This window comes from Papaver somniferum, chromosome 2, assembly GCF_003573695.1.
Source record: "Papaver somniferum cultivar HN1 chromosome 2, ASM357369v1, whole genome shotgun sequence".
NCBI lineage: Eukaryota > Viridiplantae > Streptophyta > Magnoliopsida > Ranunculales > Papaveraceae > Papaver > Papaver somniferum.
The window spans coordinates 106,602,957-106,628,821 of NC_039359.1; the positions used below are offsets into that span (position 1 = coordinate 106,602,957).

Consider the following 25,865-nt stretch of genomic DNA (forward strand, 5'->3'; position numbering starts at 1 on the left):
ACCTGAGACCTTACAGATGCTCCCAATCTTTTTAGGGAAAGAAAATGAAAACCCCTATTTCCATGTTAGGGACTTTGAGGAAATTTGTAGTACCCTAAAAATTAGAAACCTCGATGATGATGCTTTGAAACTTAGGTTATTCCCTTTTCCCTGAAAGATAAACCTCGTGGCTATATAGTTTGGCTTCCGGGTCAATCGAAACTTATGAACAACTTACATCTGCATTTTTGAACAAGTTTTTTCCTAGGCACAAAATATCGTCTATTAGGACGCAAATCTGCACGTGTTCTCAACAGGAGGGAGAATATTTGTATAGGTATTTGGAAAGGTTCAATGATCTATTAGCCCAACGTCCTCATCATGGTTTAGAAAAGCTTAGGTTAGTTCAGATCCTTTATGAGGGTTTATATTATTCCACTACAACCACATTAAAATTTATGTGTACAGTGGGTTTGAAAACCAAACAGTTGATGATGAGATGACATTTTTGAGTGAAATCACCGAAAAGACCCAACGATGGGAAAATAATAGGGGACCCCAAAAAACAATTCATCTAGGCAGAGGAAACGTTAATAGGGTAGAAGGAGGCTTTGAATCAGCCAAAATTGCTGCTATAGCAAAAAGGTTAGAAGCTTTAGAAGTGGGTCAGACTAGTGGTAGAGTGGAGCCTTTTTGGGAAGGCCAGAATAATGAAGAGCAAGCCAATGCTCTTTATAATAATACTAGATTCGATAACTGTCAAAAGTTTGACCCATATTCAGAAACCTGTAATCCTGGTTGGAGAAACCATCCGAACCTTTTATGGTCTAAGGGACAGAGTCAAGGTCAATTTAGTAATTCTAATGCTCCCAGGGATTTTGGAGATACTAAGAATCTTTCAGGACCAGCTCAGTTTCAGAATCAGTCAGATAAGAAAATCCTAAGTTTAGAGGAATCTCTCGCCTTGTTAACTCAACAAACTACAAAATTTCAGTTATCCATAGAACATAGTCTACAAGCTAGTAACAGGATAGGACAATAAAATGCAGGTTATTTCCGAGTTAAAAACCCAGGTTGGTATGATAAATGAGTCTTTGAGAGAAAAAGGTAAGTTTCCTAGTCAAACCCAACCCAACCCTAGAGGAGTTCATGAATTAGGTGCAAAACCATCAAATCAATTGAATTCTATTAGAACCCTTAGGAGTGGTAGAGTTGTAGACAATAAGGTGACCATGCCCGATAGTGAACATATTGTAGTTCACCCCTCAGGATCACCACTAGCTGAAGGGACTGATAAAATTTCTGATGATGCCAATTCGGTTCCTGAGAGGTCTGATTCTGTGCCTAGGTCCCCATTTCCCCAGCTATTAGTACCAACAAAGAAGGAATCGAACTTTAATGACATATTGGAGGTTTTTAAGCAAGCTACCATAAACCTTCCTTTATTAGATGCAGTTAGGCAAATTCCTGCTTATGCCAAGTTCCTTAAGGATATGTGTACGCGAAAGCGAAAACTTAGCGTCCATAAGAAAGCCTTTTTAGCTAGTCACATAAGTTCAATCATTCAGAACACTACAACTCCAAAGTACAAAGACCCAGGTTCCCCTACCATTGCTTGCACAATAGGTAAATTTCGGGTAGAAAAAGTTTTACTTGACTTAGGAGCCAGTGTGAACTTACTGCCGTACCATGTGTACTTACAGATAGGACTTGGTGAAATGAAACCTACTTAGATAACACTGCAGTTAGCTGATAGGTCTGTTAAAATTCCTCGAGGTGTTATCGAGGATGTTCTTATTGAGGTCGACAAGTTTATTTATCCAGTGGATTTCGTGGTCCTAGATACCCAACCTGTCCCCAACCCAGAGAACCAGATACCTGTGATTTTAGGTCGCCCTTTTTTAGCTACATATAATGCGATCATTAACTATCGAAATGGTGTGATGAATTTATATTTTGGTAATATGACTATCGAGATGAACATTTTTAATGTCAGTAAGCTACCTTATGAGCTAGATGACACATGTGTTGAAGAGGTGAACATGATAGATCCTTAGTTCAGGAGTCATTACCAAACATTTTGTCTGAAGACCCATTAGAAAGTCGTCTATCCCATTTTGGTTTAGATTTTGACGACGATTGCACTATTGAACAAGTAAGTGCTCTATTAGATTCTACTCCTATGCTAGACACTGATAGATGGAAGGCTAGATTCGAACCATTACCATTTTCTGAGACTACCCTAATTTATTCTTTAGAAGAGCCTCCTAAGTTGGACCTTAAACCACTACCCGACACTCTAAAGTATGTGTTTTTAGCCCCATCTGAGACTTTACCTGTGATTGTAGCTTCCGATTTGGATAGTGATCAGGAAAGTAGGCTAGTGAATGTACTTCAAGAAAATAAGGAAGCTTTAGGGTGGACTATAGCAGACATTAAGGGTATTAGTCCTATTGTTTGTATGCATCAGATTCATTTAGAGGAAGACTCCAAACCTTCTAGGGAGATGCAACGTCGACTGAACCCTAACATGAAAGAGGTAGTTCAAAAAGAGGTGCTTAAGTTGTTAAATGCGGGTATTATCTACCCAATTTCAGACAGTAAGTGGGTCATCCCTGTTCAGGTTGTTCCTAAGAAATCAGGTATCACTGTAGTCCAGAATGATAACAATGAGTTAATCCCAACCCGAGTGACCACGGGATGGCTTGTCTGTATCGACTATAGGAAATTGAACAAGGTCACAAGGAAGGATCACCTTCCCCTTCCTTTTATCGACCAAATGCTAGAGCGATTAGAATGGACATAGTCATTATTGCTTCTTAGATAGCTACTCCGGCTATAATCAGATCGTTATTGCCCCAGAAGACCAAGATAAAACCATTTTTACATGTCCCTTTGGTACATCTGCGTATAGACGCATGCCTTTCGGGCTATGTAATGCCCCTGCGACTTTTCAGCGTTGTATGATGAGCATATTTTCTGATATGGTAGAACGGTTTTTAGAAGTCTTTATGGATGACTTTTCAGTGTTTGGTTCATCTTTTGGTGAGTGCTTGCATCATTTGACATTAGTGTTGACTAGGTGTAAGGAAAAGAATTTAGTGCTTAACTGGGAAAAATGTCATTTCATGGTTAAATAAGGAATTGTGTTAGGGCACATCGTTTCTTCAAAGGGTATAGAGGTAGATAAAGCCAAAGTTGACCATATTAAGACTTTACAGGTCCCAAAAACCTTAAAAGATATTAGGTCATTCCTAGGGCATGCAGGTTTTTATCGTCGATTCATTAAGGATTTTAGCTTGATTTCTATACCTCTTTGCAATTTGCTTGCAAAAGATGTTAAGTTTGTTTTGATGATGCTTGTTTAGAGGCTTTTGAGAAGCTTAACACTTTACTCACTACCGCCTCCGTAGTCGAGGCACCTAACTGGAACCTACCCTTTGAAATCATGTGTGATGCTTCAGATTATGTTATAGGTGTTGTACTAGGACAACGAGAAAACAAATTACTTCATGTGATTTATTATGCTAGCAAAACTCTGAATGATGCCCAACTGAACTATACAACTACCGAGAAGGAATTGTTAAGCATCGTGTTTGCCTTGGATAAGTTTAGATCCTACCTATTAGGTTCTAAGATCGTAATCTACACTAATCATGCTTCTTTGAAATACCTTTTGTCTAAGAAGGATACCAAACCTGGATTGATTAGATGGACCCTATTGTTACAAAAAATTTCTCCAGACATTAGTGACAAAAAGCGTGCAGAAAACGTAGTAGCAGACCACTTGTCTAGGCTAGTTGTTAGTTCCCATAATGATTCCCTTCCTATAAGGGATAACTTTCCTGATGAACAATTGTTCTCTGTTTTCCAATCACCTTGGTATGCAAATCTAGTGAATCATCTTGTTACTGGTCGAATGCCTCAACATTGGGGTAAGCAAGATCGTTCTAGGTTTTTAGCCGAGGTTAAGCATTTATTTTGGGATGATCCTTATCTGTTTAAGTATTGTCCATACCGGATTATTAGGAGATGTATACCTGAGAGTGACCAGTCTAGTATTATCTCCTTTTGTCATGAACATACATGTGGGGTTCATTTTAGTGCTAAGAAGACTGCTGCTAAGATATTGCAGTGTGGATTTTACCGGCTTTCGTTGTTTAAAGACTCTCATAGTCATTGTGCTTCTTGTGAGCATTGCCAGAAGTTAGGGACCATTTCCCGTAGAAATATGATGCCTTTGAACCCTATTTTAGTGATTGAGGTCTTTGATGTGTCCTAATTCTTTGGGTTATCTTTACATACTTGTCGTTGTAGACTATGTGTCTATGTGGGTTGAGGCGGTTCCGTGTAAAACAAATGACCACAAGGTCGTAGTCCAGTTTTTAAAAGAGAATATACTTACACGTTTTGGTACACAGCGAGCTATAATTAGTGATGGAGGTTCACACTTTTGTAATAGACCGCTTGCTCTTTTAATGAAACAATATGGCATTACCCACAAAGTAGCTACCCCATATCACCCACAGACTAGTGGTCAGGTAGAGGTTTCCAATAGGGAAATTTAGCGTAGTTTAAAGAAAACAGTTAATCCCAATAGGAAAGACTGGTCATCGAGGCTTATTGATGCCTTATGGGCTTACCGTGCATGTCACCTGCCTGTTGAGTTAGAGCATAGAGCCTATTGGACTATTAGGAACTTAAACTTTTCACTTGACAAGGCAGGAGCTCACAGAAAACTCCAGCTCAATGAGTTGGACGAGATTCGTAGAGATGCATACGATAGTGCTAAGGAGTATAAGAACAAATTGAAACTTGTGCGTGATAAGAATATTTTACGAAAGTCATTTTCTCCAGGTCAAAAAGTTCTTATGTATGACACTCGTTTGCATCTATTCCCCGGGAAGTTGCGCTCTCGGTGGACCGTCCTTTTGTGGTCCGCACTGGTTTTCCTCATGGCGCTATTGAGATTGAGACACCAGATGGTAGTAGTTCCTCAAAGGTTAACGGTCAGAGATTGAATCCCTTTTTGGAGCCTTTTCCTACAGGTGATTTTGAGGAGGTCCCTCTGGAGGACCCTGTTTACCTTGATTGACCATCGAGGCGGTTTGTATGTTATATATTATTTTCGTAGGTTTTTGGTTACACTTCACCCAGGTACCATCTTTCCGACTTCTCTCTTTACTATTTCCTCATGTTACTTATATTTTTGGTATTGTTCTTTAATTAGAAACATCGAGTACAATGTTAGATTTAAGTTTGGGGGTGGGGTAGAAACTTTTTGTTACCTTTTTGTTACAATAAATAAACTCCAGAGCCTAGAAATTTATGCTTATTAAGGATGACACTAACCAATCTAAGTGGATGGAAGCATCTTGGTTGTAGGAGTTGAGGAACCAATCTGATTAGATGGAAACATCTAAAGAGTCTATTCATAAAAGCACATAGCTCAGGTGTTAGAAATAACATGGTAGTTTCACCATATCTCGTTGAGTCCTTTTCACTTATGTTTTTATTTTGTTTTCTTTTCAAAATATGTTTCTCTAAGTGATTAAGCAGGGCTCACGAATCAAGTTGTTACCACTGCTGTGGTGAAATAGAATGATTGAGATACCAAAAAAAAAAAAATTATTATGAAAAAAAAAAATGAAAAGGAGAAATTGAGACCAGACTACCAGACCAATCGGAATAAATTCAATAAAGTCGACCACTGATACCCTTGTATATGCCAGTTGTGTTGACTTAGAGTTAGGATTATCGACCACTGGTTCCCTTGTATTTGCCAGTTGTGTTGATATTAGTCAGACTAGTATCTCAGTCCATTAGGATAGGTTCATTTTGGCAATGACCTTCATACAGATATGAGAAACACCGTTCACCTAGACAACATCAAAACCATCTATGTTTTTCTCTATATCCATCTCTTAATCTATCCAGTGATTTGTTGACTCCGGATATTGATGTCCATAATGCGACTATCTGAGTAGAGATCTGTCACTTATATATGAATTTTAGTATGCCTGAGTGCAAACTCGTGTACATCAATTGGAATTTCGCATCAGAGTACTTCCTCCTGTAATCAATAAGTATGCTAACCAAGGATATTCTTTAGTGCCTTCCAAGGTTCTGCGTAGATAGCTAGGGTCTGGAGTAAAGGTTTTGTGGGTATACCTCTGGTAAGCTCTCCCGAGACTATAACTCGGCCACTAGGGCCACCTTGGGGTTCAAAGGCTTGTTGCACATGCTAAGTGCAATCGTGATGCCTGCGACAATGAGTTAGGATTTTATTTTCTAGATTAGATTTACTCGAGGACGAGCAAATAATAAGTTTGGGGGTATTTAATAGACACATTTTTGTGTCTGATTTGTCTCGATTCTATTTATTGTTAGTTCCCAATTGTTGGGTTTTATATCTTTGTAGGTATTTTTGGAGATATAAGATCTTGCGGTAAAAGTTTCTCATAAAGTGGATAAGGGGCACCCAAATTACTAAGGGGTACACAAATTGATATTCGCACCCCAACAGTGGTTAAGGGGCACTCATCTTCAACATTTCAAATATGTGAAACTGGCGGGAAAGATTGTGCAGCGACTGGATAATTAGGGTTGAGATTTTGATCGAGTTCTAGGGAGATTCAAGGGATGAAATTTATTGGGTTTACTTCTTAGACCTAAACAGGCTTGGAATAGTCGTCTAATTGGACCCAAATTGGCTTGAACTTGGATCGAAGATAAAACACGGGCAATAACTTCTCTCGGGTTTGTTCGGATTTTGGGAGGTGGAAGTTCTCGGATTCTGCTGATGTACTTTTGGAAGAATTTTGAGAGAGTTATGTACGAGAAAAACTCTGTTTCCTAATAACGAGTGATCGTAACGTGTTTTGGAACTGAAAAAAATGGAAGAAATCTCATTGAATTGATAGTTATCATAAAACAGTGAAGATAAGTTACGGGTGTTGCTTGTATTGGAAAAGGAAAGAGAATTTCGGTCCTGATTAAGTAAACTTGGAAGATTTGTGCAGAAAAAAGGAAAATATATCGTCAGGATTCGGTTATGCCAACATCAAGAGACGTGTGTGAATAAAAAGGAGAAAGAAATATCCGTGATTTTCTGTGGAAGAAAAAGAAGAATTATCTCGCAAGTTTGGTACCCTGTGGTGTATATAAAGAGTGCTTGGAGTCTCAGGAGGGTTATCGAAGGTTTGGAGAATTTTAGTGATAAGAAATAGAGAGAAAACTCAAGTTGCATGAAAGTTAGTTTTCTGCTACTGTTAAGAACACGAGAACAAAAGCATACCCAGAACAGTCGCAGAAGCAGTCTTAATTTCAACAAAAACACAGAGTTATCGTTTATTACTTCTAGTTGCAAAAATTCTTCTACCGACTGCAGTCTACCTTTAACAGCTGCGGTTTGTGACTGTTATCTTGTTTCTTACTCTTTTCACCTTTGTAAACACCATTTGAGCAATTAAAAATTCTTTTGAACGTGTTTCCAACATGATGAGCTAAACTTATTCTGTGGGGCGACAGAGGAAGCTATTTCTCCAATGAAAAAGTGGCAACTTTTATTTTATTAATTTGTACAATTTATTTTATGATTGTTTGCTTAGAATAAAAAATGGATTTAATGATTTTTATCAAGCAATTGTGATTTCTATTGATGGTATATGCTTAGCCTGGGTTTTTGATATCCCATACTTTCGATTTACAATTGTTCTTCTAAAAATCTACTTTTGCAATAATTAGAATCAACTTGAATGTGTAGATTGCATAAATACAACTATCAAAATCACTTTGGAAATTAGTGAAATAGTGGAATCTTAGTCCCAGTCTCTCCTACACTTGAAAAAAAAATTAGTTTATTTGTTGTTTTAGTTCTATAATTTAAATCTAGAATCGAACTTTCACAAGTCTTAAACGAACCTTTTTCTATAACTATAAAAAAATCCATCAAGTTCATAAAACAAATTAAAACAAAACCAAAGTGTAGTGTGTGTAGAGGTGTAGAAGCGTGAAAAGAAAAGTAGAGAACTTCTCTATTTATAGGCTTCACTTTGCTTGCTATGTTCTTAGGATTAGGATTCCTTTCCCATTCAATCTCCAAGTCCTTGTATTTGTAAAATTCCTCCACATCGAATTCCAAATCCAAGTCTTCACACACCCATGAGAAAAACTCACCACAAAATTATGCAAATTTGGGTTGCCGGGATACGGCCGAAAAAGCCACCAGAAAAGTGATGTAGGTCATCTGAATATATCTCCATTGACAGAATATTCTGTCAAGGTTCCGTTACGGTTAGGTCAAACTAACGGTCGCTAGCAGTCAAATGTCAAAGAGGCAAGTCTCAGTCAGCTTTGAGTCAGCTGTCTTAGTCAGTCGATCCCAATTAGGTTTTATATGTGGGACGGCTTATTTGCACCCATAGTGGTTGAATACAGCCACCCATTCACAGCCCCTTAACCTCAGCTGGCTGTCTTTAACACTCCTCTAAAATAGATTTGTCCCGTAACCTTGTCTGGACTCCATATATCAATCGCCAGTAAAATGACCTTTTTGCACTTTCAGCTCAAATTGAGCCATTTCTTCTTCTTTTCTTCAGTATGACTCCAAAGTAGCTACAAAACTTAAAACGAGCATAAAATACATAATTCTCAAGAAAAATAGCAAACACAACATAAACAATAGATAATAAATAGGATGTATTCTACACCTATCGCTCTCCCCACCAGAATTTATAAAGATGGGAATCCATTTGTTTACAAAGATGTTTTGGAATAAGGAAAGCTCTCATTTGAAAAGGGGGGATAGCTTGACCAATATGTTTAATCAAAGTTGTTCTAGCAGTTTGAGACATGAGCTTATGTAGCCAGATAGAAATTCTGGCATCCACAGCTTTGAGAATACTCATATGGGTTTGAAATTTTGAGGCATGAAACACAGTAAGAGTGACAAGATATTTTTCTCCTAAATCCCTGCTCTTAATCTCTATAATGTTAGCCAGGAGAGATTTCCTGTGTTCATGAATTTTTCTACTAAATAAAATTCCAGATTTATCAAAGTTTATTTCTTACCCAGAGTCCAAGCAGTATTTTTGAAGATAGTCTTCAATAACTTGAAAGTTTTGAACAGAGTAGCTTAGAAAACAAAAGAGAGTCATCAGCAAACAACAAATGTGTCATTTCTGGAGCATCTTTACAAACTTTGATACCTTCTAAAATTCCTTTCTTTTGAAGGTTGTCAATGTAAAAAGAGAGAGCTTCAGAGCATATGATATAAAGATAGGGGGATAGTGGATCCCCTTGTCTCAGGCCTCTTTCAGGTTGAAAAAACCCCGTAGGGCTACCATTGAGAAGGACATAGTATGATATTGTAGATACACACTGGTTTATGAGTTTGATCCAGTGGTTTGAAAGACCCATTCTAGTCAAGACACTCTAAAGAAAAGACCATTCTAACTTATCATAAGCTTTGGACATATCAAGTTTAATAGCAATTATGCCTTCAATTTTGTCATTATGATTGAAAGCAAATATAGCCTCATTAGATAGCAGAATATTATCAGAAATACTCCTCTTAGGAATGAAGGCACTTTGATTTTGGAAAATAATGTTATTCATCAAAGGTTTAAGTCTCTTATCAAGAGTTTTCGAAAGAATCTTGTAAATGAAATTGCAAAGCACTATTGGTCTATACTGGGATACAAGCTCAGCAAGAAGAACTTTAGGAATAAGAGCAATATTAGTATGATTAAAAACTTTAGTAATATGCCCTGTTCTGAAGCAGATTTGAGTCAAGTCAATGACAGCCTCACCTACTATATCCTAGTTGTTTTTGATAGAACGGACCTGTAAAACCATCAGGGCCTGGAGCCTTCCCCCCCCCCCACCCCCACCCATTTGAAAAACAACATTCTTGATTTCCTCAGAAGTAAGAGGCAAATTTAGAAGAGAATTATCCTCAGCAGAAAACTTAAATGGGGAGATCAAAAAGGATTTCATCTTGAAATTGTTGAGGATGAGAGGAATACAAGTTTTTGAAATAATTTATAAAGGAAGTTCATATACTATCTCTATCAGTTGGAATAGTATTTGAGGACTCCTTTATCCAACTAATAGCATTTCTTTTCCTCCTAAAGAGGGTAACTCTATGAAAATAGCCTGAATTTTTGTCACCTTCCATGAGCCAAACCTCCCTATACCTGTCCTTCCAATATAGTTCCTCTAAGTTGTAGAGATACTCCAGTATAGCCTTGAGTCTAGAGGAAGTACTAGTATCAGTTGGATTAGAAATCTGGGCCTTTGCCAAATCTTTCCTAATGGTAGATATATTAGTTTGAATATTACCAAAAGAAGATTTATTCCAGTCCCTAAGACCTTTTTTTTGTGTTTAAAAGCTTAGCTTTCAGTTTATAGGCAGGAGAACCTACCACATAAACAGACCAAGAGTTGGCAATGATATATCTATAGATAGGATCTCCAATCCACATAGCCCTAAAGTGGAAAGGCCTAGGCATACTAACATCCTCATAGTTGAAGCCAATATGCATAGGGTAGTAATCAAAAGAGTCTCTGGGTAGATTGTTAACACAAAGTTTAGGGTATAAATCCTCAGCATATTGGTTTATGAAACATCTATCTAATATTAGATCAGGACCCTGCTGCATATTGGACCAAGTAAATCTAGGACTTGAGAAACCAGGATCATGCAAGTTAAAGACAAAACAAAAGTTTCTAAGATTTGAGAAATCAAAATCATCAACCTCTAGCCCACCATTTTTATCTTCAGTTCCTAAAAGAGCATTAAAAACCTATGAAGAAAACTGGTTCATCTAAGGGAGCATTAGACTATTGGCATTGTTGTTCCCAAAAAGCATATGTCAAGCTACTGTTAGGTTCACCATAAAATGGATGTGACAAGTTTTAGAATGAATAATGTCAGTAGATGTGACATAGATGCCCCTCATGCTGGATGATATAATGTTGAGTTGAATTTCCTTCTTCCATACTAAGACTAGACCACCACTTCTACCAATACTAGAAACATTAAATGTGCAAGGAAAGCCCATGATTTTTTAACTTTATAGCTTCCATATCTTTGTTCATTTTGGTTTCTGATAGAAAAATGATATCAGGATTGACATTTCTACATGGCAAACTAAGTTCCTTATTGGCAGTTTTTTTACCCAAACCTCTAATGTTCCAAGCTAGCAAGTTGACATTATTGACAAGAAATTGATTTATAGGAGTAGCATAATTAATAGGATCAATTAAAGCGGGTAAAGGAATTGAGTTTACCTGAGTGGTGGAATCCGACCCACCACCAAGAGGATCACTGGTAGTATCACCACTTTAAGAAGTATCTTGGGACGAATTGAGATTAGAAGTAGCAGCATTGTGAAGAGAATTACTGCGAACACCGGTATTGCTTGGTGAAGTATCAGCAGGTACATTGTAGTTTCTATGGGAATCAATCAAAGGTTGGGTGTTGAGAGAATAATTGGAAATATTTATAGCAGGTAAATCCTCCAATTTAGTGATAGGGGAAAAGTTGAGCATAATCAGGTTCAATAGTCTCTTAATCTTCTGGGATAACAACAATGCTAGCTAAAGTAGAAGAATTAGCTCGTGTACGTTTTCTCAAATCATCTCTAGGATTAATCTTCCTTTTGAGCTTTGATAGAGCATCATGCTCTGCGACAATGAGGGTAAATCTAGTAACAATTGGTGTTTGAGTCGGTATAGCAACAGTTTTGAACCTTCATGAAGGATTAGAAGTTCGAATCAGACCATTTATAATTGATTCAGGGCTAGGGATAGATGCTTCAACAGTAACATTCTGAGTTGTGACTTGTTTGAAAATAACAAGTAACCCATTGTTCTGCTGAGTCGAGTTTTTTTGAATCGGACCAACATCTAAGATCTTCAAAGCTATTGATCTGTTAACAAAGGGTCCCATCTGAAACATATTTGATAAACCTTTTTTATCAGTATTCTCGATATTCTGGACAATTTCTTTAGATTTTCCTTTGTTGCATATAAGAGCAATGGTAGACTCGATTTGAGTATCTGGCACAATCTTTTTTTTTTGCATAATGGTATCAATAACTGCATTTGAAGTATGACCAGTTTGACTGCTAACTGGTGGAGTTGGCATCATGAGTCTTGAGACTGCAAGGAGAGTATATTTGGCATTAGAGGAGGAGGGTTCCTTAATAGCTTTATGTTTCAACTTTCAAGAAGGACAGTTCACATCTTTATGATCAAGAACACGACATGAAGAACATAAATATCTTGGAACTTTGATATATCTGCATTCTATAAGAAATGGTTGAGTTCTTCCATTAGTGAACAAAGGGATGCCCACTGGTAATGCTTTCTGAATCGGAATTCTGACACAGACCTTTACATTTTTCTTAAGAGGATGATTTCCATAAGGATCTTTAGCTTCAACAAGTTCTCCCATCTTGAAAGTAAGTTTATGAAGATCCTCTAACTCGGTACATTCTTTTGGAATGTTGCATAGAATGAACAACATCAGTTCCTTTGTGAATGAGAGTTGATAATTAGCTGGCCAACATTCTGTTGGACCAACTTTTAGCACCATTAGATAACCACAGACAAACCAAGGCCTCTGTGAATTAGTTATGTTAAGATCATCTTTAGCTAAGAACCGAATAAGAACTTTGTTGCGTAATCCACTAAAGGTTGTAACAGTGGGAGATTGAGCAAGAGGCCATTGATTACAAATGTAATAGTGAATAGAAGAAGTAGGAACAAGGGTTTCACAGCATAAATAGCCTACCATACACCACTTCCAGTTATTATCAGACTCTACTAAGATGACAGATTTATCTATGAAAACTGGTTCAGAAAGTGTATAGAAGGTAAGGTTAGTTTCTCAACCATTAGAGAATGAAGGTTTTGAACTTCTTGACTAATCGTCTGAAAGGATTTTGGTAAAGTAGGGAGATCCATTTGATATATAGACTGGATATGTATGAAGAGGAATAGATTGGGTTGAGAATCACAGGTAAAGAATATAATATTGAGGTATATAGAAAGGAATTTGTTCTTGGTACTGTCCTGGTAGTGATTGCAGACTACAAATAAGAAGAGCTGACAATATATTTTTATAATTTGGTTTTGAACCTCAAAAAAGGAAAGAAAAGTTTGTTGAATAAGGTTTGACAAGTATTCAGGTGGAAATTGGTGTAAGGTATTTGTTGTTGTGCTGCGGTTGCTTTTTTAGAGGTATAACTTAACATTCGAATTGTCCATATCCTTCCCATGTTTTTTATGTAGCGACAGAGATGGAGGCTTAGAATTCAGGTGAGATGGATGATAAAGAAACAAAGCCAAATCCAATGATCCATCGTAACCTTTTCTGTTGTACGTAAAAGTGGAGAGTAAGCATGATGAGATTGAGGGTAGATAAATCATAAATGGGTTTGTCTTTATTTAGATAGACATAGGAATGAAAATAGAAACTTCAAAGAATAATAATGGTATTAACATGAAGAAGTGTGTAGTGGGGTTTGAAAGGGTTAGAATGATGGGGAGTGATATGTGGTAGTTTATGGTTCCGATTGATAGTGGGACTCTTGGCACTAGGGTAAGGTTTGATGGCTAGCTTGGTATTGGAAATAACCAATTGGCAGACATACCCCAAGCCTCAATGGTGCCTCTCAACAGGTGCTGCATTCTTCCAATCTGCATAGAATACAAGATTTTAATTAGACCCCAAAATTTATTATCAAAGTTAGATGACCTACTCGTACCTCCCTTAATAGCAGTTCTAAAAGGAGTAATGGTTATAATGATTTTTAGGTGTTGAAAATAGGTTTTTATAGGGTAATTATGATCATGAGGGTGAAAATAATACGAATGGTTTTGAATGGGCGTAGGAAACAAAACAACATGAAGCTTAACCAAACGCCATAAATGGGAATTAATAGGCACAATGGGGTCTTTAAAGGGATGTTTAGCCAAGAGATTATCATATCCAAAGTAATTTTCTCTGAGTTTTTTATCAGAAAGGGAAAAAATTAAAGGAGAGAAAGTAGGTTTAGATAATGGCCGATCAAAATGATCAGAATCTTCCAGGCGCCGATGAGGAAAGACTTCTGATTGTGCCACCGTCCTCATCAGAACAAGCCAAGATTCTCGCTCTTTCCTTGAACACTGATGAACTTCAGAAGTTGAGGGATGACATTCAGGCAGAAATTGACCGTCGTGCACAAGAATTGATCCATCAGAGAGAAGAGCAAGAGAGAATTCGTCAAAAAGAAGAAGAAAGGCTTGATAATCTGTATGCTGCATGGAAGCCAAAATACTTTGCAAGAAGAAACAGAAAGGATGAAGAATAGGCTGAGAAGCATTCCAAATGCAAAAGATATAGGAGTGCGACTGATAGTGAATCCAATGCGTCAGATGAAGATTTTGAGTATGACTTAGAAGAGGTTGATACCAGTGAACTTGATTCAGATGTTGCAGAGGAGAAGAGGAGGATGGAGAGGTACCATGAACGGAAATTGAGGAGCCAGTTTGATTTTGAGCTTGCAAATCCAAAGATTTTCGCAAGGACCATGCAGGAGGGTGAGAAGGAAGATGAAGATGAGGAGATGCTAGAGGACGAGACTGATGAGGAAGGAACTGGATAAGATGCTGACAGTGAGAATTATGCATCTTCGGGTAATACTTCACATGCGACATCTTACAGCGATGACAGTAAAAGATATGAAGAGGGAAAAGACTTTTAGTACTCTCTTCGCAAGTGTCGAAAATAGCTAGATTTTCAGGTTTTGAATAAAGCTTGAAAACAATCAACATGTTTTTAACAAAACAACTTTTTCGATGCTTTCTCTTGCTCCTATTCCTCTGGATTTTGTTGAAGATGTTAAGTATTCTGATATTTTTTTCAATCTTTCGGCCGGCTTTACCCTTAGTTTGGTGGTGATGTTGATGTGTACAGTTAATGGTGTTCAAGAAGTTGTTTTGAATGGTAGTAGTGTTTGATTCAGTTTTAGTTTTTTGGTATTGGAGGTGATGTTTGTGGTGGTTTAGAGCATGGAAAGAAGTACTCGGGTTGTTTGGCTCAGGACAAATGTTATTCTGTTTAGAATTACTAGAAATGCAGCAGTTTGAGAACATAATTGGGTTGTTATGATGAATGCTAGCTTGGAAGCTTTTTAAGTAGAAATATATGAACTGTTTGCTTATAATTTGGATACTGTTGAATTTTTTTCTTGCTTATAATTTGGATATTGTTGAACTTTTTCTTGGACTTGCTTTTGTTGAAATAGTTCTTATTTAATAAGGACTTTCGATCAAAGGTAGTACTGAATAGGAAATAAGTTTTGTAGATGATAAAATTACTAATAATGATAACAGAAAATAAAGGACTAATTAGTGAATGCTAGTAAGATGGATTTTCAGGAGGCAAGTTTCAGAGGACATTAAAAGAAATCGAAAGAACATGAAAAGAAATTGAATGCTTATGTCAGGATGACGAACCAGAGCTCTTCTGATACCGAAACCTTTGAAGTATGTGGGTGGTTGTATATATTTTAATCATTTATTACCATTTGGTAGCAACAAAGATTGTCAGTGGTGACACGTGTATAAATATCTGTAGTAGTTAAAACTCCACGTCACTTCTAAAAGATTTCCTCATTAACTAGATCAAAATCAATTACATATCAATTTTTCCTTTTCTATTCCCACCACCAGAATTACTAATACCAGAGCAACCCTGTCTCTCACTCTCCATCTCAAAGGAAATCTCTTCGGAAATTATAACCTGTAAATGGCTTTCTCATCCTCCACTGTTACTTGCAAAAACCCTAATTCTAATCTCCTTCAAAAACCATACCTTTCTTCTTCTTCTTCCTTTAATCCTTTACGAGTTCATTTCCAGAAATTTCCTTTACCTTCTTCTTCTTCCATTAAGAGTTCTTCAATTTCTTGTGCAGTAACTGAAGAGAAATCGAAAATGTCGACTGTTTCGCAGAGACCTGATTCTTTTGGTAGGTTTGGGAAATTTGGGGGAAAATATGTTCCTGAAACACTAATGTATGCACTTACGGAGCTTGAATCTGCGTTTCGGTCATTGGCGGCAGACCAAGATTTTCAGGTTAGGGTTTATCAGATTTTCTAAATTTTATTTTTTTTAGCCATAAACTGAAAATTAGAAATTAGAGAATTAGAATAGGAAGACTTATGAGATTCATATAGAATCATAGATCCATACTTTCTCACAAAATATATATTTTGAATTGTATTGTTCATTGATTTGATTAGGATTTTCTGTGGAATTTTCTAGCACCGAATTGGCGCCAGTTTTTTTTGTTTTACTGTTTAGTTTGATAAATTCATTGTAAAAGAATCTCTTCTAAATGGGTTCTGCGGAATATGCATTGTGTGGACTATGTAGTATTTTTATTCTAATTGCTTTCACAGTTATCATTTCTTTGTTTTGTGCTGATTTTAGATGTATGTTTGTTTGATTATAGGAAGAATTGAGTGGGATTTTGAAGGATTATGTTGGTAGGGAGACACCTCTTTACTTTGCAGAGAGGTTAACGGAACATTATAAATCTGCTAATGGTGAAGGACCTCATATATATCTTAAAAGGGAAGATCTTAACCATACTGGTGCTCACAAAATCAACAATGCTGTTGCCCAAGCTTTACTTGCAAAACGATTGGGGAAAAAACGGATTATAGCTGAGACTGGAGCTGGTCAACATGGGGTTGCTACTGCAACTGTATGTGCTAGGTTTGGTCTTGAGTGCATTATATATATGGGTGCTATGGATATGGAGAGACAAGCCCTTAATGTGTTCAGGATGAGGCTTCTTGGAGCTGAGGTTTGTCGCTGTGCTTTCTTGCCTCTCAAATTGATAAGTGGATACTGTTTGCTTAGTTATGTTAGAGATATAATTGATGGGATTATAGTCGTTTGTCTTACATTTATCTTGTAATGGATGTTCATGCTAGGGTTAATAATGACTTCGAAAATACTACATAATACTTATGAACATTTTTATTGTTTGTCATCCATCTCATTTGCCTATTAAACTCGTTGCCTAGAGGATGAACTTTAGCTATGGCCAGCAATTATTAAAGCATAAACCATTGTGTGATGTGAAGAGCCTGACTAATCTTTTCTGTGTTGCCAAATTAGCCGAGCACTTGTCTATATGTGTGGCCATGTAGTCTACGTTTTATGCTTCAGGTTTTATGAACTAGAAGAGCAATGTGAGCACATCCAATACAATGTTAGGTATTAGAAAGCAACTAGCTGATGTTGGCTGAAACTGTAGAGCGAGCAGGATCTTACCTTTCTGCTCTGTCGATTGTTACTTCTCTACTTCTTTTGGGATGATTTGGCACTTTTTTGGTAAAGCATTTAAGTATATGTACATCGAAGTAGTGACATCCTGGACAACTTTTTTTTTTGTCAAAACTTGCTTGGTCTTTCATCGCGTCTTACCCTTGGTTCGTTTTTGCCCAGATTTCATTCTAAAAATATTTTTCTTTCTTTTTTGGTGTTTTTGTCTTCCAGGTCAGACCAGTCCACTCTGGAACAGCAACTCTGAAAGATGCTACTTCAGAGGCTATCAGAGACTGGGTGACTAATGTGGAGTCCACCCATTATATTTTGGGATCTGTTGCTGGACCACATCCATATCCTATGATGGTGAGAGAGTTCCATGCTGTGATAGGTAAAGAAACAAGGAAGCAGGCAATGGAGAAATGGGGTGGAATACCAGATGTTTTAGTTGCTTGTGTGGGTGGAGGTTCTAATGCAATGGGACTCTTCCATGAGTTTGTTGATGACAAAGAAGTTAGGTTGATTGGTGTAGAAGCTGCTGGTTTTGGCTTAGATAGTGGTAAGCATGCCGCAACTTTAACAAAAGGTGAAGTAGGGGTTCTGCATGGAGCTATGAGTTACTTACTGCAGGATGATGACGGTCAAATAATTGAGCCTCATTCAATTAGTGCCGGGTAAGAATATAACATACATTTCTAATTGTGTTTGTTAAATCTTCTCTTTATAAGTTCTAAATAAGCATCTTGTTTTCTCTTGTATTGAATTAGCTTGGATTATCCTGGTGTGGGACCGGAGCACAGCTTTCTGAAAGATCTAGGCCGGGCTGAATACTATAGCATCACTGACGAAGAGGCACTGGAAGGTACGGCGGATATGTGTGTGGTTTCTCAGTGTGGCATATGCTTCTTGGTTGTGAAGTTGGTGTTGATATGTTTAAAAAGGCATACCCTAAGTCTCCCTAGATGTAGTTGTTATTTTACATGTGAACTATTCATCCTTTTCCAAACTGAGCTATACAACCTAAAAACAAAATGTTTGAAGTTAGAAACACCAGAGTTCTCCTTGAACTAGATGCTTTCAAGAGTCCTCTGATGTTTACCTCCATGCTGCCTTCTTACGATATTTGAACTAATGGTTAGTTGTTTTTGTGATATTGCAGCGTTCAAGAGAGTATCCCGACTTGAAGGCATTATCCCAGCTTTAGAGACATCCCATGCCCTTGCTTATTTGGAAAAGCTTTGCCCAACTCTTCCAGATGGAACTAAAGTGGTTGTCAACTTCAGTGGGAGAGGTGATAAAGATGTCCATACAGCCATTAAGCATTTGAAGCTTTGAAGGGTCCATAACTTTATGAGTAATAAAGCAGAAAGGCTTGTACAAGAATTTGCTTTTCTCATGTAATGGAAGTTCTGGTTGCTTTTTTACCATCATTTTTCACGCATATAAGTGTCAGACAGATCTTAGTGATCAATATAATCCTATCGACGGCCATTTCAGATATAGATATGGCTCACGTGGTCATGAATTTCAGATCACTTGCAAAAAAACGAAGTGCACGTCTTCCTGGTTGCTTGCCTCGACTTTTTACTTCACAAGCCTGATTTGTATGATTTCTGGTAATGAATTTCATATGATTTCGTGGGGAACTTCTGGGTGGAATCAATTTGGTTTGAGGAACTGTTGCTGTTAGCCCCAATACTTCTGAATTCATTCTTAGGCTTTCAGCTCCGTCGGGATTGTTCAATCTAAAAGACCAAATGGTCAAAGGCATTGGAATCTAACAACTGCACAAATCCACTACCGGATGAAGGAACTGTTATAGACAAGTTGGGAGTAGAAAATTGCATTCACTATACTTGTGTCTTTTTTTTTCTCCAATGTCAACCCTAAAAGTGGTCCAAAGGCCAAAGAAGCATGCGATTTTTTTTTTCTTTTTCCAAGCATAACTCGATTCGTTACTTATAGCACCAAACTCCAACTTGACAACTGACAGATCACCTTAGTCAGTTGAAAGGTCATCTTGTGACATATCTCAGCATCATCTCATTATAGAGCCTTTAAAACTAAATATACTAACAAACAACCATACTACCATAAGAAAAATATAAGACAATCGATTAAGATTAAAGAGAATGTGAAATCATAAGATTCCCTTGTATTATTATTCAAACCAAAAATGGTTTGGCTCAAAAGTAAAAAAAGAGTCTGCGACCATCTTTATTTTCAGTTTCAAAAGAAGACTTCCTTGTGACAAACCTAACCTAATAAGGTGAAGGGATGAAGCTATTTCTATCTAAGTGGGAACTAGGAAACTGATAGTTGCTAATATTGTTCTCCAACGGCATTATTATCTACAACAAAACTACTGCTGTCTATTGCTTCAACTGACCAAAATTGGATGCCCTTCTCAGGCCGCGAAACATTTTCTAAAAGGTTGTGCTTGTAAGCTCGGTCTCCTTGCCATTGCGCTATGATTTCATAAACTTCAAACTGCTATATTTCAACTGTATATTCCTCTAACTAAGTCTCTTTACTGTTTCGCCTGCACAAAAGTTACAAGGGAAAGAAATATAATCAGCATCATTGTTAATTGACTGTAACAAACACATTTCACTGAAGGAAATTTTTGCTAGATATCATTTGATAATGCTATCATCCAGGAACGGTGAAGAACTATTTTGGCTCAGATGGAAGCCCAAATTGAATGATTGTGTCGGTAACATAAGAGTCTTATGTCAAATAAGTTTCTGGAGGCTTAAAACTTAAAAGTATCAGTAAAGGACAGGTTCCTAACTCAAGAAAATGAATTTTCTGTAGCTCATTTCCGAACTGGTTTATTGTTTAGCATCCATGGATTTAAGGTGATGTGGGCGGGCTTAATGGTTAATCAAAATATAATCGCCAGACAAATATTATTATATACAAGGAAATTTACTTTGTTATACTAAATAGTTTCAGATGGTATTAGTGACCCCATGGACCCAAGGCAAGTCATGTCCTCCAAAAGACAGAAGGGCTGTTATGAATCTGCTTGTTTGTTCTTTTTAACGAAAGAAAAGTAAAATCTGAGCTTTTGGCATATATAAGATAAGATATTTAGCGTAATAAGCTTGAACTGAGGGAATGAGACTTTACCTGGGAGTAGAGGAACGTTCCAAGAATTGCAATAGCAGCCCCAAGAGCGTTTACGGGTTGAACAGGCGTGCGGAAAATGATAATTGAAGAGACAATGACAGATATCCTCTTCATGGTATTTCCAATGCTAAACGTCAAGGGGGATATCTCATCTAGGGACATGTACGAAAACTGATTGTACAAATGGTAGAAAATACTTTGTGCTGCTACCCACCTATAATTAAGAACCACAAGACGACATACAAATTTCCAAAGTAAGAAGATATAAAGAAAAATCAAAACCTTGCGACCAAAAAGAGAAAAACTACTACACGGCTCATTAGGGTGGGCTAGGGAGAGTTGAGGATGCCACTTGATTAACCCAAATTCACAATATGACTTTTTAAGAGGTTGGGCCACAATTTACATTCTACAAGTATCAGCTCTGTATAACAGGACAATAAAGAAGCTGTCAGCAGAAGACTATACTATACGTTCTTGATTAACCTCAAAGGACATTGAGCACGTGATAGTGATGGAACATATGGAGGGCAACTGATCGGGATACACATAGTTTTTCTTGCTCCAGCAAATACATGGAATGACACAATTACTGGCAGTTAATAAACAAGTTTCTGGCATTACTTTCCCATTTTGATTCTTTTTTTTTTAATTATAACACAGTAAAATACAATGGGGTGATGGGAAGGGAAACAAACACGGCAAGAAAGAGGAGCATCACAAAATGGAAAGTAAAAAGGGTGAGAGGTCATGTGGATACCAAACAAAATTGGGACCGATCTGAGCGATGGCTGTTTCCCATCCAGCTGCCCACACTTGGGGACCCTCCACAGCGATGGCAAAAGGTGTGAGAATCAGGAGTGACAACATCGACAGACAAGCATAGTAGTTCATCCCACCAACTGACTTGCCTGCGGATTTCCCTGTCATACCTTTCTTCGAGAATATGTTTCGGAATACAAACGCCAAGTTTGATATCATAGCACCCATAAATCCTACATCCAGACAAACACCATAAAACTCACAGTACAGAAAACAATCCCCACAAGAAAAGAAAAGAAACAAAAAGCCAATTGTCATATAATTCCTAGATTTCTACCCAACCCCTAGTGGGGTGAAACACCCGTGAATGCTTTGGAAGTATCCAAAAACAAATATTTGAATCTAAACTCTGCAAAGGAGGTTGCACATAAGGCAATACAGTACTAAGAGCATAAAAACAAAGGACCAAAAGAAGCAAAAAGAAACCATTTTCCTTACCAATCATGTTAAAGTTGAGCTCAGTCAGAGCAGCAAGACCGCAACCTCCAATAATTGGGAGAAGTGAAAGATAAACCGGCATAGGGAACGTCTCCCCCATTATAAACCTTGAAACCAACACACTAAAAGCAGGCTCACCACTTTTAATGATGTGAGTGAAAGAAACTGCAACCTTGGACATACTCACTGTTGCAGCTACATGGCCAATTGTATGAGCAACAGCAACCTAAACAAACAAACACAACCCATAAGATTAAAATAATGAAACAAATTCAACACAAAAAAGGCCTAAAAAATCTTACCGGTAAAAGGGTTTTCCAGAATTGTAAATCAGTTTCAGGAGGTTCAGCAATTCTAGTTGCCCATGAAATCAACATCATCAAAGAACCAGCAGCAAGAGATAGAAGAGATGTGAGCCATGGGTATGGAAAAGCATTAAGAACTTTCTTGTTATAGATATTGAACACGACATTCAAAGCCCACCATGTAGCAAAATAGATACTAATTTTAGCCTTCTGAGCTGCTGCTGATCTTGTTTGTTGGTCCGGGAGTTCAATGTTTGCATCAATTGGTTGTGATCTATCTGCCTCATAAGCTTTGCACTCAAAATTTGCATTTTTAGGTTTAGAATTCTCAAAAGAAACAAAACCTTCTGATGAAATATAAAGAGGTTTTTGGGATGTCAAAGCAGAGGTTTTAGACTTGGAGACTTTTTTAATCGGCATGGATAGAAACAATGAAAGTCGCGGTTTTGAAATAGCACTTGAATTCTTTCGAATTATACCAGAAGCAGAACTAGAAACAGCTGCAGATTGCTTAAATGAAGAAATCATTTTAAACAGAAAACGTTGGAATCAAACACCAACAACTAAATGAAATTATCTGAAACCTCAATATAAAGACCAAACACCAACTGATTTTGTGTTTTTTCGACGGATTCCGAAATGCCTCGAAAACTCAGAATTGATTTTTCTGAATCCCCAAGAAAAACAATGATTTTGAAGGAGAGATTATCAATGAAGAAGGGATTAGAAGGATAGATTATAGAAATAAGTAAAAATGGATCTGAAATGAGATGTTTTTTCTTCTCTCTTCTTCTTGTCCGTGAAGAATGAGACTGATTTTTTCTCACAGTGTTAGTTTCAAGTTCTAACAAATATAACAAAGATATTGAAAAGTGCAGAAGAAAGCGCGGTTTTTATAATAATCAGTCTAGGGAATACCGTACATCTTCTGCCTGCCTCGGAACTATGTTAGCATTATTGAACCGAAACCCACAGGTATGTCTTGTTGTCCATGCAGCTGAAACCACTGTGTACCAATGTTTTTACATTACGGACACGTGGTCGTCAATTTTGAACGATAGCAAAGAACGGACATTATTTAGTCTCGTTTTTAAAATGTGTTCGGTCCATAGTCGTCCATACTCCATTCACGTTGTCAAGGCAACCAAACGGGACTCTTCTGGGTTGTTTCAGTTTTCCCATCCCAGATCCCACCAAGGAAAATTGTTTCACGGGCGAATCTTACTAAATTTGCGACCAACATGTTGTACATATGCATATGCGTGCATTTGCATCATTCCGTGAGCCTACCATTCTCGAGCTAGTGTTTTGGTACACTGAGTGGTGAATATACTTGGGATATTCCCTCCATCCAGGTAAGACTTGGTTAGAGGGTGCTTGAATCCTTTAGAAAGCCAATAATCTGAATGTTGATCAGTACAGTGTTTTCCTTAGCATAATTCATCAAGACATCAAGAATAATCCTCATTTTTTGTAGTGACATAATACGCCTACATAACCATAACACACCCACAGAGAAGACCCTATAAAATAGAAAACCGACCACCGTTTTTGGAAAGTTAAGGCATCGGTTAAACTTGCGGGTCACTGCAACTACTAGTGGAAACTATCCCGACTGAAAAGATATCACTGGGCAAAGTCTCGATTAAACAAAAGCATTGGCGATGATAAACAATTAAAAACTTAAAATGGATAACTATTCTTATCATGTGATTTGTGTAACCACGTGATCGTTAATCAGCAGAACCATTGTTACCTGACCCCAACCCCCATCATTTGTGTCCCTTTGCACCGATCAAAATGCCCCTCGAGCATATCTCATTGGGAAAATATGAAAATGTCCCAATATGGTTCCCATGAGCCATATTACCTATACAGATACCCAAAAAAAAAATTTAACCCTATATTAGAGCATTTTCAATAGAGGATGAGAATTTTATTTTTCCATGACACATAGGATCTTAAACTTCATGAATTTTATCTAACAGGATCCATGAATACTCAAGGTCGGACAAGATTTGCGTCATTTTCTCCGCAAAACCCAAACAATAATGAATTTAAGTTTAATATTTTGATAGTATATTCTTCTTATAAGACTCTACATTCCTACAAAAAATAAGCACAATTCGAGATGTATAAAACCACCATCTACCCCTTTGAATATCAGCCGTTCAAAATTAACGGTTGAAATTAAGATCGGCAGATGGTCAGGTTTGCTATCACGAATAGCATTCATTTTTGATAGGAATATAAAGACTTATAATAGGAGCATATCATTAAAATATTAGACTTAAATTCATTGTCGTTTGAGTTTGCCGGAGAAAATGGCATAAATCTTGTTCGACCTTGTCCATCTAAGAGTGTCCATGGATCTCCCTCTTAAATTAAATTTATCTCTAGTAGGTCCTACAAAGTAGAAAGGATACCAAAATAAATATAAGGGTCTTATCTACATTTTCGGAATGACCTCCGTGTCAACTTTTTAACAATTTTTTAAATTATTATTTTTTAAATAAATTTTTTTAAACCAATAATGAAAGGTAATCATTTTTGTTATCGGAAATGTTATTTGGATCCCTATTATCCATATTCACCTCCCTATAATCTATGTCTCATATCTATGTCGATATTCGCATTCAAGTTCAGGTGGGGTTCACCATTCCCCTAATGTGGGGTTTAGATTGTAGGGAGGAGAATAGGGAGTTGAATAGCACTGTCGCTTTGTTATTTACCCTAAATGATCTAAATAAAAACTTTACATAGGATTTTTAGCACCCACTGTTGGAAATGCTCTTAAGAATGATATTTTTTGATAAAAAAGATATCCGAAATACCAATTTAGAGTAATTTCAGTCATCTTCAGCTTCACCGCAACAACAACCCAACAAATGCATGACACTAAAATCAAACGTTCACAAAAAGAAAATTCAAATCATATTTATATACTGATGGGGAAGAGCATGATGTCAAATGTGTTTACTTTACGATTGAGCTTTTCTGGGTAATTTTGATAAAATACTCTCATTTTGAAGAATACTACAGAAATGATTTAATTTCAGTGGAGTACAATTTATTATTCGGAACCAAATCATGATTCAAGTTTATCATTCAAAAAGAGTCTGGAATAGTGATATGTGTCAATGTTTTGAATTGATTTAGAGAAATATAGAACTATTATATTCGGAATACAAGACAACGTTATCAGTCTTACAAACTGCGAAAACGGTTATATGTTTGAAGCCGTATTACATATACTTGTACACGTAGCGGAGTATATATATATCAACTTTCATATTTGTGTGATAAGCATACTCATATGCACACCATGGGAAAATCTGTTTGTTTCGTGATCCGGATAGGTATGTATATTCGTATACAAACCATTTTGGAACTGTGGTAAGGGAACCGGGTTAAAGTATTTAAAAAGGTATGCGAGCCAATACAGTTCTATGTCTGGAAATAGTTTAGTACCCAAACCGGCACACAAACTGAAAAAAATTCTGTGAACTCCGAAACCGGCAAAAGTCTTAAGTTTGCAAACCGGTACGTGAACTGAAAAAGTTCTGTCAACTCCAAAAATTTTAGTTGCACCTAAGTTTGCAAACCGGTACATGAACTGAAAAGGTTTTGTCAACTCCGGAACTCGGTTATGCTTATAAGTTTGTAAACTGGTCCGCGTACAGTGACTCAGCCGACTCACGAATGACTCAAGTATTTGTACCTTGTACATTTAGTAACTATGTCGATTTTGATGCAATTGCGATCAAATTATTTATATGAAATGATTTGCATTTGATCAATTCTATAATTAACACTAGACTCATTTGACCACATAATTATGATTCAAGATT

At 37.1% G+C, this 25,865-nt stretch overlaps 2 protein-coding genes across 2 annotated transcripts; one reads left to right on the plus strand and one right to left on the minus strand.

Annotated features, from left to right (window-relative positions):
* Positions 1-15,682: 15,682 nt before the first annotated feature.
* LOC113348705 (tryptophan synthase beta chain 1) lies at positions 15,683-18,861 on the plus strand. The gene is made up of 5 exons (XM_026592547.1): positions 15,683-16,111; positions 16,491-16,847; positions 17,546-17,988; positions 18,082-18,176; positions 18,474-18,861. Exons 1-5 carry the CDS (start codon positions 15,785-15,787, stop codon positions 18,647-18,649), a joined length of 1,398 nt encoding a protein of 465 aa, XP_026448332.1. The 5' UTR covers positions 15,683-15,784; the 3' UTR covers positions 18,650-18,861.
* Positions 18,862-19,431: 570 nt separating this feature from the next.
* LOC113348707 (glucose-6-phosphate/phosphate translocator 2, chloroplastic-like) lies at positions 19,432-22,879 on the minus strand. The gene is made up of 5 exons (XM_026592548.1): positions 22,012-22,879; positions 21,710-21,935; positions 21,210-21,444; positions 20,450-20,663; positions 19,432-19,856 (listed from the first exon to the last, which is right to left on the minus strand). The coding sequence occupies exons 1-5, from the start codon at positions 22,540-22,542 to the stop codon at positions 19,845-19,847; spliced, it is 1,218 nt and encodes a 405-aa protein (XP_026448333.1). The 5' UTR covers positions 22,543-22,879; the 3' UTR covers positions 19,432-19,844.
* Between the last annotated feature and the right edge of the window lie 2,986 nt (positions 22,880-25,865).

What these genes read in the sequence shown, in the direction of transcription:
- LOC113348705 (XM_026592547.1), top strand. Translation starts at nt 15,785, where the DNA reads ATGGCTTTCTCATCCTCCACTGTTACTTGCAAAAACCCTAATTCTAAT. An exon ending in TGAGGCTTCTTGGAGCTGAG is followed by an intron (nt 16,848 to 17,545) that starts GTTTGTCGCTGT and finishes TTTGTCTTCCAG; the next exon opens with GTCAGACCAGTCCACTCTGG. An exon ending in CCTCATTCAATTAGTGCCGG is followed by an intron (nt 17,989 to 18,081) that starts GTAAGAATATAA and finishes GTATTGAATTAG; the next exon opens with CTTGGATTATCCTGGTGTGG.
- LOC113348707 (XM_026592548.1), bottom strand. Translation starts at nt 22,542, where the DNA reads ATGATTTCTTCATTTAAGCAATCTGCAGCTGTTTCTAGTTCTGCTTCT. An exon ending in TCTGGAAAACCCTTTTACCG is followed by an intron (nt 21,936 to 22,011) that starts GTAAGATTTTTT and finishes TTGTTTGTTTAG; the next exon opens with GTTGCTGTTGCTCATACAAT. An exon ending in ATCGGTCCCAATTTTGTTTG is followed by an intron (nt 20,664 to 21,209) that starts GTATCCACATGA and finishes TCTTAATTATAG; the next exon opens with GTGGGTAGCAGCACAAAGTA.